At 38.9% G+C, this 11,342-nt stretch overlaps 2 protein-coding genes across 2 annotated transcripts; one reads left to right on the top strand and one right to left on the bottom strand.

The window, feature by feature from the left end:
- Positions 1–115: 115 nt before the first annotated feature.
- On the bottom strand, positions 116–6,626 carry LOC134883990 (protein adenylyltransferase SelO-like). The gene is made up of 19 exons (XM_063912545.1): positions 5,532–6,626; positions 5,328–5,446; positions 5,112–5,240; positions 4,654–4,718; positions 4,505–4,561; positions 4,258–4,356; positions 3,819–3,886; positions 3,576–3,663; positions 3,384–3,453; positions 3,028–3,100; positions 2,871–2,954; positions 2,669–2,798; positions 2,255–2,299; positions 2,068–2,149; positions 1,877–1,969; positions 1,352–1,428; positions 1,146–1,180; positions 930–1,009; positions 116–426 (listed from the first exon to the last, which is right to left on the bottom strand). Exons 1-19 carry the CDS (start codon positions 5,767–5,769, stop codon positions 304–306), a joined length of 1,755 nt encoding a protein of 584 aa, XP_063768615.1. The 5' UTR covers positions 5,770–6,626; the 3' UTR covers positions 116–303.
- On the top strand, positions 6,594–11,341 carry pdss1 (prenyl (decaprenyl) diphosphate synthase, subunit 1). Its single transcript, XM_063912557.1, has 11 exons — positions 6,594–6,791; positions 7,532–7,599; positions 7,913–8,048; positions 8,303–8,430; positions 8,601–8,742; positions 8,864–8,975; positions 9,089–9,198; positions 9,476–9,556; positions 9,779–9,892; positions 10,023–10,103; positions 10,535–11,341. The coding sequence occupies exons 1-11, from the start codon at positions 6,642–6,644 to the stop codon at positions 10,673–10,675; spliced, it is 1,263 nt and encodes a 420-aa protein (XP_063768627.1). The 5' UTR covers positions 6,594–6,641; the 3' UTR covers positions 10,676–11,341.
- The last annotated feature ends 1 nt before the right edge of the window (position 11,342 follows it).

Below are 11,342 nucleotides of genomic sequence, written 5' to 3'. Positions count from 1 at the left end.
CCTGTTATGCTTTTGGAAACACAAAAAGCATGCAACCTAGTTTTCATTGTGCGGCTGTGGTGTGTGGTGTATGTAAACCTACTGTAGATCCTTGAAAAAGCAAGAGGACAGCCTCAACTGTAGCATCTTTGAATTTATTTATTTTTGTAAGTATGTAGTAAAAACATTTAACAGCCATGACCTTGACATTTGGGAACAAATCTTTTCCACCTGCATGTAAGAATTGACTAAATCATACCAAAAGAGCGCAACTATGCTGTGATTCTCTTCTCTTTCAGGGATTTTGCTGTATCCAATAATCTCTCAAGAGGAACAGCTGACCTTTAACCTTTTAGCCCACAGCGGAGGTCTTGCTGCATAACCCGCCTCCTCTGCAGTCTCTTGCGTAACAAAGGGGAGCGACAGGATGTGGTACAACAGCTCCACCTAGTGGGGAAAAATGAAACAGACCATCACACAACTTGTAAGAGGAAATAATGGGGCATTGTTAGGATTTTGGAAAGTAAGATTACATTTAGGTTTAATAAAGGGTATATGCAGGAATCCTGGAGTTAAATGAAATACTTATTTAAACATATTTATTAATGATAGTGTGATAAAAAAAAGGCATGGTAAAATTCCATTCTATCATAAAAACGTATTGTATGACATATAAAACGTAATATATACATAGTAAAGCCATAAAACATTTCATCAAAAGGTTTGTCGGAAAGAAAATTCATTGTATTGTATGTCATAATTGCATAGCATAATTCACAATTGACTACATCATATAAGAGGTACCTAATAAATGTATGGAAAACTTTACAGGCACATGTGGCAAATAAGTGGTAATAGCGTCAGCCTCGCTTAGATATAATTGCGAAACCTTTGATACGTTTTGAGACATGAAGACCCTGTTTTTAATTAGATAAATATCATATACACACCTCAGAAAAATCGTTGATCTCAGCTTTACTTATAGCCGACTCTGCCATCCAGTTCCTCAGCACATATCGAGGATTGACATCTGTAAGATATTTTCACAGTCAAAGTTGGTTTGATATTACCAACTTTTTTATAGTAGAATTCCTTGTTATATACTCTTTTGAAGCACAGTGCCATTACTTATTTTATTTTCAAATTAACTTTAGTATGAGGCTTACTTTTCATCCTGTGTTGACGCTCCACATCATTTTGTCTGAACAGAGGAAACAAACGTTTAAATCCACCTTTATATAATCCAAAAAACTCCAAAACCAACATTATGACACCTAATGAGAGTAGAGCAGAACCTTGTGAACATTTAAGAGTAATCTCAAACTCTCTAACAGCAGAACGGTGTGGCATTATTTCACATCTATTTACTTACCTGCTGAGTCGGAGTAGGTACACGCTGAGCCAATCAGAGAAGAGCTTGTGTGATGACAAGTCTTCAAGAGCCCACATCTAATTCAAAAACAAGCAAAATTAATCTGGATATTTCTTTGTAAAATCGGGTTCTTGAATGTGACCTAATGTACCTACATACGTAACAATAATTCACTAGTGAGATACATTGGGAAATACACTCTAATAGTGTCCTTTACATATAAGTCCTTTTTCACCCTATATTTTACCTTAACACTTGATATTTTAAACACCCAATTAGATAAAACATGAAGACCAGAGCGATGACAGCTTGGTTTGGATTTTAACCCTTTTTGTGGTGTTCATATTTTTGTTTTTCAGCCAGTGTTTGTGGTACTGGTGGATAGGGTTAATTTTGGGGTTTTAATTCAACACAATCAAACTGTTTTATGCTAAAACACTCAACAGGTGTTTACTTCATCCCAATGACAGGCAATATAAACGGCAAATATTGTTAATAATGTCAACAAGTCGCTGCCTTCTTTACCTGTGGGAAGCTCCTGTTTTGAAGCTGTTGGGCTGAGACTTCACTGAGCTGCCTGAAGGTCATGGTGAAGTCTGACTGAGTGTCCTCCATCATCTGGTGGGACGAACACAAATTACAGCCGGTAAACTGACAGTGAGATTAAATCCGTTTAGCAGACTGACATTCACTATGTCAGAATGTCAATGACTTGCCTTAAGCAGGAAGGCAATGAGGTAGCCATCACCCTCCTCTTCACCCAGAAGCCCCAGTTTAGCTTTAAATAGCTGATGAATCCTGAAACACATGCATGAATAACGCATGAAATATATTTTCTCTCACTGGTTGGATTCAACATTAGGGACAACATAAAGAAAATGCATTATTTCACGTGGACCTCACCTCATCTGGTAAATATCAGCATATCCTTTCAATATAATTTGAGCCCTGAAAGAAAGAAAGTTTTAATGAAACATTTCTTAATGAAATCTAAAATTTCAAGGTGTAAAAATACGAGAAAATTGTGGAGTTGCTGACCAATATCACAGGGTCATTGCTGCATCATTCCTTCATTTCATTAGTAATGCGTATTAAATTAAGTAATCAGATTTTACACAGCCTTGTTACTTCTACTCTTGTATTTTATTCCTGTCTTATTCTATTTTTAGCTTCATTTTAAAGACTGTTTTTAAATAAATGTATAATTACAAATCACTTTTGTAATTGCCTGGTTGTTGAAATTTGCTATATGAAGAAACGTGCCTTGCCTCAGTGTTGTTGCACATAATACTTTTACAGAACAGATGGTGTTCTTACTGGTTCTGCTGGTGTTTAGAGAGCATAGGACTCAGAGCCATTAAGAGCTTCTCCAGGTTGAACAGTCCGACGTTGGCCTGAGAGCCTACGCTGTATCTGCCCTCATCATCAGATGTGTTGGGGACAAAACCTGCAACGGTGAAGCTTTGAAAAGAACTGGACACTCAGTTATTCCCAGGAAGCAAAGTCACATTGTACTCACTGGGGTCGTACGACTCCATGAAGCCAAACGGCCCGTAGTCGATGGTGATGGACAGGAGGCTGAAGTTGTCAGTGTTGCACACACCTGTCGTGATAACACACAGTACATATCAGTGCGTGTTTGTAGCTTTGTGACAAAATGTTCAGACAGCACTCACCGTGAGCAAAACCAACAGACATCCACTGGGCAATCAGATGGGCTGTTTCATTTACAACTGTGGAATAAAACACCTAGAGAATAAAACTGATTAATAAGCATGAAGCAAGGAAGTTCCTTAAACAAATACATTATAAATATACAGAACGCAGTGTGAGGTCCAATGTTCTAAAAAGTAATTACAAACAATCTTTTACTTATAATGCATACATATTATGATAACTGATTAAACATATCTGGGTGTTTTCCAGTTGTCAATGGCAGAGGGACACATTATTTTTGTTTAATATATTATATTCTAACAAAAACCATGTATTTGGTCAGCATAAACATAAGGATTTCATTTATTTAACTTACCAAATATTTATCTGGGTCATCTGAATTGATAGATGAAAAATGCTCATCAATCACAAAGTTCAGCAGCTTTCTAAAATCAACAGAAAAAAAGCATTATTTTACAGGCTGCAATATTCTATTTGTGACAGGCGGCCATGGAATGAGAGGGAACCCTTAAGTGTGCTGATATTATGATCATGTGACTAGACTCACCTCAGGAGATCTATCTCTCCACTTCGAGACAACATTTCTAAAGATCCAATCCGAAACCATGACTTGGCTAACCGGAGAACAACAGCTCCTGGGAAAAAGAATGTAGAAGCAATAAAAATACAGGCAGCACTGTTTTTATGACGTCAATGCAAATAGTCTGGCACCACCTAGTGGTCGTTGTTTGGTACTGAACCAGGTGCACAGTGACAATGAATGAAAGTCTTTTAGAATGAGCCACTGTACCTCTCTCTGTCTTCACATTGCCATTGTAGAATTGATCTCTTATTACAGGCTGGTCACTTACAATCAGACTGAAACAAAGCAGAACAATGTTACATCAATACCACAAAACAACCTAACAAAACAATAAAACAGTGAAGCATCATGCTACTGGATTTATATTCCTCCACAAATAAGTATGCCCTTTCATGATTGTCAAACACAAATAAGGACGATTTCTTTTTATGTAGGAACTTCACCTTAGTATATAATGTTGTGAGCCACAGTTAACTGTTAATACAGATACTGGATTTCTTAAATGGGAAGTAAAAACAATGTTGTGTCTTTTAAACAGTATATTGTTTTTATCTAAGTTACAGATAAAACTGCATACGTTCTTTGAATCCAATACAAAATAATATTATGCTATTAAAAATATTATATTAGTCACATAACAACTCACCTAGCAGCTCTGCTGGTTGGAACACCCAGGAAATGCATAGCTTCACTGCAGAGGAACTCCCTTACAGAAGAACGGATCACAGCTCGACCATCTCCTGACCTGCATAAAAAAAGAGTCAAATTCATATCAACATTTCTTATTAAATATACTGTAGCTGCTGCTTGCAGCCATTTGATATCCCACACACAAAATTATTCCAACTGTCGCAAAGTAATCCAAGAAAAACAAACAGGAACAAAAAATATACCTTGAATAAGGTGTCTTTCCAGAGCCTTTAAGCTGCAGTTCCCACACTTCTCCTTTCCTTTGGGACATTTTAAAGGGAATGTAGGTCAAATATTTTACTGGTGAATATACAGTACTTTGGAAAAACAAGGGACCTTATAACATTCTCACCTGTTGGTATACTGACCCAGGGAATGTGCTCGACCATCGCCAAGCTGACCTGCCCAGTACCCAAACTGATGGAGAAGGAGAATTTCAATGTCATCAACTGTGATCAATAATAAAAACTATACAACTCAGTTTCATTTGACTTTTCTAAACAACTTGCTCTCGTCTTGTTGTTCTCCTTTGTCTGTTAAAGTAATACTGCGTATGTCCTTAATTTGTGTGGTATTATGAAAGCACTACATACAAATTCTGGGATTTAACAGTGGATTTTAGGTAATAAAATAAACTGTGTAGACCTGGTTTCATCACAAAGGAAATTCTTCAAAGCTTGATTGTATTTGAAAAGTATGTATGTGACACTTTACGCATATGTTGAAATGTACATTAGTAGTTTTGAATGTTCACACTATAAGTGCATATAATTAAAACTGCAAAAAAGAGAAAAACAAATGAATCATGACCTGATGACCTCCATATCTGTGAGCGAGGGGTACAGATCCTGATAGCAGTCTGTCCCCACTGGCAAAATGCAGGAAATCATTGGTGTGGGTCAGAGCCACATCCAAGTCTAAAATTCCCTCGATGACGTCCTGTTGCGACAAATTCAGATATAAATAAATGTATCACATCGCACTGTTTATCACTCTGTGGTGCTCCTGATAATATTGTAACATCACTTTAGAAGCTGCTGCCAGTCTCAATGGGCCTCTCAGTGGGGTTGGAATGGATCTGGAGAATATGCAGTTCTTTACAGAGCGAGCAAAGTTGCCTTCAACCTCATCGACCGGGAATGCTTCTGCAGAAAAAACATATTGTGACATTATCAATGTCTCACCCTCAGAAGTAAATACAAAAGAAAGTAAAAAATATTCTTTTTTTACCTATTAGCTTCTTGCTGGACACTTTGAACTGTTCCAGGTCTTTTATGAGGTTGGAAACACTCACGTTCCACCTGGATTTGACAGTATGTAGGTACAGCTGGTTGTTGGATGCCATATTGTCATGACTATCACCATCACAGTCCTGGTCAGTAGTCTTGCAGAACTCCAGAACATGTACAGGTGTGAAGCTGGATGCTACTATTAGTGCAAACACTAACACTTGGTTGGGGCTCCACATGTCATAGACACAGGATCCCCTTCAAAGGAACCTGCCTTTTATCAAAGCTATATTTGTAGATTTGACAATTGGGTAAAAAGAATGTTTCAGCAATAACACTATAGTGATCTCCTACACACAATACTGTTTTTGACTTGATTTAGCTTAAGTAATATCAGCAAAATGTACTTAAAGAGTCAACAGTGAAGCTAGACTATTCTTTGGCTGGTTAATCTATACAACTTCATCATATTTTATGTATGAATCATAGATTATGTACTGCAAATCTGAACCTGCAAAGAATTGTAACCTGAAATGTTATCTAGTCGAGTATAAGTGAAAAGTGGCTTTAAACTTTGCATACTTCACACCAATGACAATCGAGTTCAAATGTCATTGACACTGTGATTATGCTTCAGTTTCTGTGAACAATACTCTCATTTCAGATAACTTTATTGTTTTCTTCTTTTTTAATTTATATAATTTAACAAGTTTGACTTAAACGCAACCTTTTGTCGTACAACCTTAGTGTGTGTATTTTAAAGCCGGACTATTGAATTAATCTGCATTACATCTGAGATTACAGTATAACAAACTGGAAAACACCAGCATCACAGGCTACAGGCTAAAGCAAGCTAGCTGTTAAATACTTTCTCCAAATAGTAACGTTACACACAAAAGCTATTTAATTCCTGGATACCTACACAAAGACACGTTTTATATATTTAGTTTAAGAGAAAACAACAGTTGTTGACATCTACCACTGCATTCCTGTAATGTAACAACTCCCATATATAGCAGGCGTTAATTCCGTCGCGTGGAGCGCGTCATTAAATAGTCATTTCCGGTTCCGCTTAAATAACCTGTCAGTCCGTCCCACTAACTGTGGGAACATGGCGTGCCCATTGCTTAGGCGATGCTCAAAGTGGAATGCAAACTGTACGAGTTTATTCGAGACGTTGTGGTATTGTGATGGCAGGTCAGTGTCGTACTCCACGTCTTCTCTGGGGCGGACATCCTGGAGCTCTGGGACAGGGAACGAGGTGAGTTTGCAGCTGCTATCGGCACCGGGCAAGGAGTGCTGCACAAACCCCGGAAGGTCACCACCGAACCGTCAGCCGCCTGGGCTCAATGTTAGGGATTTTTAGTTTACCGGTGTATTACTGCACTGTATGTGACGTTTCCTGTCAGTGTTTGGATTTCAGCCATTAAGTGACCGATTTTGAGTTAGTATTTCGTAAATGAATGGTGACTCATTGACTTGTGGCAGGGGTTGTTGGCTCGTCCAGAATGAACTCAGCACCATGCTCTGAATACACTGAGGTCAAGACCTGTCATAATGCATAATAACTACTCTGAACTTTACCTAGCTAGCTGTCTGCATCAATTCTATCAAATGTCCTGTTAAGTTTACTATACATTTAGACATTTACACTTAATAATACAGTCGTTCATTTATTTGACATTGATTGGCTCCAGTTCTCTGTGCATATTTGTTATTTTTTATCCACAAACCTTTTGCATAGACATTGTATTGTGTGTCTTTATTGCTTTTATACATATTTATAAATACATAGTACACTATATACACACCTACTTAAATGTATATAACTTAAGATATTTTTAACAACAAGGTGAGGGTATGTATGTATAAAGCCTTTGCCAAGCTGCCAGAAGTTCAAAATATTGTACAGAAATGCTGACTCTTTTGGCCTTAAAATAGTCTAATATAAAACCTAAATAAAGTCTAAAAGTACTTGTATCACTTCCTTTGTTTTTCCAGGGACAGCCATCATTACTACGAAGACGGACACGTCCAAACACTTTTAACTTTACCACATCTCTATCCAGGTGAGTTGCCTTTACCAAAGGCCTTGCACTGTAACTGAAATATTCCTGGATTTCGTGTATTATTATTGTTATTATAATGGCCACCTTACACCGCAAGGTGAAGGGCGTTCTATCCTGAACATGTTGTAGATAACATTGGGCTATGCCAAAATGATTCACAAACACCATATGTTGTACCACAGTACCATATCGATGACATATTTCACTTGTACTGTACTAATAATTTTATTTAACATTATACGCAGATTTTTTGTATTTCTACATATGTTTCTGTACTTCACAGTGGCTGTCTGTTGTTGTTTCTCTCTCACAGACACCAGCCACGGTTGCTGGATCCCAAACTACAGGCTTGCTTTTGGATAAACAGTGCACACACTGATGTGAAGCTTCAGGACCCCTTCACAATAGCCCAGAAAGATCTCACTAACTTATATGATGACATCAGAAAGGTACGTTTTAAATACCAAGAGTTTCCTCAGTCCAGACAGCCTAGGGACAGGTGGCTTTGAAAATGAATTCAACCTTGCAGCTGCATTTACATTTTAGAAATATATAACAAGTGAGCTATCAGGTGTTGTCACCTCAAAAAGAAATGTGGTTAGAAATGAACAGAAGACACTTCACACTCATGTAGTGCTTGGCAGATGTTAACCTTTTATAATAACTCATTTTGATTGATTGATTTGTTATATCTGCTTTACAGGAGCTGTTTGTATCTAAAGAGCTGAAGGCTTTATGTCATTACTACTTTGATGGAAAAGGCAAGGCCATCCGACCAATGATAGTCGTCCTGATGGCACGGGCACTCAACAGCCACAGCAACAGATCCGGGTAAAACAAGATCCTCTAAAACTTGCATATTTTCCACAAATGTCTCCTACTTACCCTTGATACCAGAGTGAAGATGCACCACACTATGTAATAACTCTTTTAATTACCATATGAATCACAGTCCACGGTTTTATCTTATCTCACTCCTTCGCATTTGTTGTCCTCTGTAGAGATTTGCTTCCAGGGCAGAGGGCCGTAGCTATGATCACAGAAATGATCCACACGGCCAGCCTGGTGCATGATGACGTTATAGACGGATCTGATAAACGAAGGGGGAAGGGAACCATCAATGAACTGTGGGGTGAAAAAAAGGTAGGGGTAATGAAATCAGCTCAAAAACCTTCCCCTTTTACCTCCCTTGATATTCAGCTTTATAACTTAATTGCCATACTTTTTAAACGTTATGAATGATTGTTTTTTTTTTGTCTTCCAGGCCATCTTGGCTGGAGATTTCATTCTTTCAGTCGCCTCCATAACCATGGCCCGAATTGGTAACAACACGGTTGTAAAAGTGTTTTCCCAGGTGATAGAGGATCTGGTGCGAGGTACAGCAATCACATTATCAATGCAATTGTGCAAAGTCAGTCAGTTATAGTGTTGTAGCTGTTTAAAACGTTTAAACTTCAAACTCCCTCCACTTTATTCATTTTGCTTCCAGGTGAATTCATGCAGCTGGGCTCCAAAGAGAACGAGAACGAGCGATTCAAACACTACCTCGAGAAAACGTTCAAGAAGACAGCGAGTCTGATTGCTAACAGTTGTAAAGCAGTATGTACGTTCTGTTTCCACACAAATACCAGAGTGTTGAAGAAACTGAGTTCCTAGCTGAGTGAAATGACTCAAACGTTTCTAAGTAAGCACCACAGTCGTCCTTTCCTAAGCCCTAATGAATTCTCCTTCCCATCTTTTCTTGGAAAGATGGTTGGGAAAGCACATAGGACATTACTTTTTTGACTATTTTCTGAGGCTCTTTTCATTTTAGTTAGACTGCTCAGTTTCTACTCTTTATGTTTTTTTGTTAACCTTGTTTTCTTTTTCGTTAAAGGTATGCGTTCTAGTAAGCTCTGATCCTAAGGTCCATGAAATAGCCTACCAGTATGGGAAGAATGTTGGCATCGCATTTCAGGTCGGTTTCTGCTTGAATTTCTTTAAAATAACTTTACCGCCTAAATCATGTCAGCCATCTATAGTTTATTTAAAGGCACTCAAAGCTCCATTTAAAAATGATGAGAATCTCCTCTACTAGAAGTACATCTGGGTACATGTTTTGTTATTCAGAACATAATGGATGGTAGGACTGGAATGTAAATAAAATAATTACACTTGTTCCTTTTTCTACGTCACGTAGCTGGTGGATGATGTCTTGGACTTCACATCAGGGGCCAATCACCTGGGGAAACCCTCAGCTGCAGATCTCAAACTGGGCCTGGCCACTGGACCGGTGCTGTTTGCTTGTCAACAGGTGAGACACTTACTGTTTATGTGTGTAGGCTTTAATAGAAACTGTACTGCTGCATCAAGTAACTGGAAAATACACACACACGCACTGCATCACTGTCAGCCTTTACCTGAGTGTCCTCCTGTGGTTACAGTTTCCCGAGCTCCATGCAATGATCATGAGACGTTTCAGCTCTAAAGGAGACGTGGATCGAGCCTGGCAGTACGTCTTTCAGGTATGACCAATAATTCGCTGAGAACCAGACACAAATTTAAATGCAAGTCTTTTTAAAGGTTTGATTGTAAAGAGCAAGATTCTACCAAAACTAGACACTAAATAAGTCTGCCTTATGAGACATTTCTACTGTAACTAAGGGCAGGTTAGGTACATTAGGACAAGTTCAGAGGGTTTAAAGCGTGGTACTTATCTGTAGTCAGGGATTTTGTGTTGGTTTGTTTGCTTGTTTATCTGTTAGGAGGGGAAAGATGGTTGGTATTTGTGCTAGTTCCAGTACGAACGCTCTTTACCCAAACAGCCGAGATTCACAATGTGTCTGTATGTGCAATCAGGGTTTCATGTTTAACTGTCATGAGGAAGTAGAGCTTTGCCGTTTCACAATTGCTCAGATGGATGAAGACTAAAACACTCCTTCCTGTTCTGTTTCAGAGCGATGGCGTGGAACAGACCAAAAACCTGGCACAGCACTACTGTCAGGAAGCCATCAGACAGATCAGTATGCTCAGGCCGTCGCCGGAGAGAGACGCCCTCATCCGGCTCACCGAGATGGTGCTCACCAGAGACAAGTGAAACTCCACCGCCTGGGATTCACTTTAGGCAGCTACCTGAAGAAAGACAAAAATCATCCTGTCCCGCCGTGTTTGCGCTGGCCAGGGTCGGGACAAAGACGCTGAGAGAAGAGAGGGTGCTGGATTGAGTCGGACTCTGAATGTGGCGGCATCCTGATGTGTCAGAACACTAAATCACAATCAAGTGACAGCAAAGACTGGCATCTGATGTTACATGGCTCTGTGAAACACTTCAAAAAATATACATGGGTGACAGGGAGGGAATCTATAAATAGCCCCATATTTAAATACATTTAGTGCAAATACTTTGATTAGGATTTCCTGAATGGAGTCAACAGCTAGGATTTGGAGAGGAAATATGAACTAAAAGAAAAAACTGCACTCCCACTCCACACTTCATTCAGTACTGTCATTGCCACATCCTATCATGCTTGAAACTTTGACAGAGAGCGGAAAACAATCTGTGGTTTTCCAAAGGAAGAGCAACATTGTCACCGGTGTCCGTTTGGATCTATGTTTGACAAGATCCGTCCACACCTCAGAGGCCAAACAGTTTTTAGTGAAACGCTGTAATTCAAATGCAAAGTGCCCTGTAACAAACCACGGCCTTATCATCTCCAACGACTGTGTGTGTGTGCTCAATAAATGTCTGTTTTATTTAAGCCAAT

This window comes from Eleginops maclovinus, chromosome 21 (assembly GCF_036324505.1).
Source record: "Eleginops maclovinus isolate JMC-PN-2008 ecotype Puerto Natales chromosome 21, JC_Emac_rtc_rv5, whole genome shotgun sequence".
Classification (NCBI taxonomy): domain Eukaryota; kingdom Metazoa; phylum Chordata; class Actinopteri; order Perciformes; family Eleginopidae; genus Eleginops; species Eleginops maclovinus.
The sequence above is the reverse complement of the archived record's forward strand: the minus strand, read 5'-3'. Positions and strand labels throughout refer to the sequence as shown.

Excerpts from the sequence above, each read along its gene's own strand:
- pdss1 (XM_063912557.1), top strand. The coding sequence starts at position 6,642 with ATGGCGTGCCCATTGCTTAGGCGATGCTCAAAGTGGAATGCAAACTGT. Across the intron at positions 9,199-9,475 it reads TTGCTAACAGTTGTAAAGCA|GTATGCGTTCTAGTAAGCTC; the intron begins GTATGTACGTTC and ends TTTTCGTTAAAG. Across the intron at positions 9,557-9,778 it reads ATGTTGGCATCGCATTTCAG|CTGGTGGATGATGTCTTGGA; the intron begins GTCGGTTTCTGC and ends TACGTCACGTAG.
- LOC134883990 (XM_063912545.1), bottom strand. The coding sequence starts at position 5,769 with ATGTGGAGCCCCAACCAAGTGTTAGTGTTTGCACTAATAGTAGCATCC. Across the intron at positions 3,664-3,818 it reads CAATGTGAAGACAGAGAGAG|GAGCTGTTGTTCTCCGGTTA; the intron begins GTACAGTGGCTC and ends TCTTTTTCCCAG. Across the intron at positions 2,150-2,254 it reads GCTGATATTTACCAGATGAG|GATTCATCAGCTATTTAAAG; the intron begins GTGAGGTCCACG and ends CATGTGTTTCAG.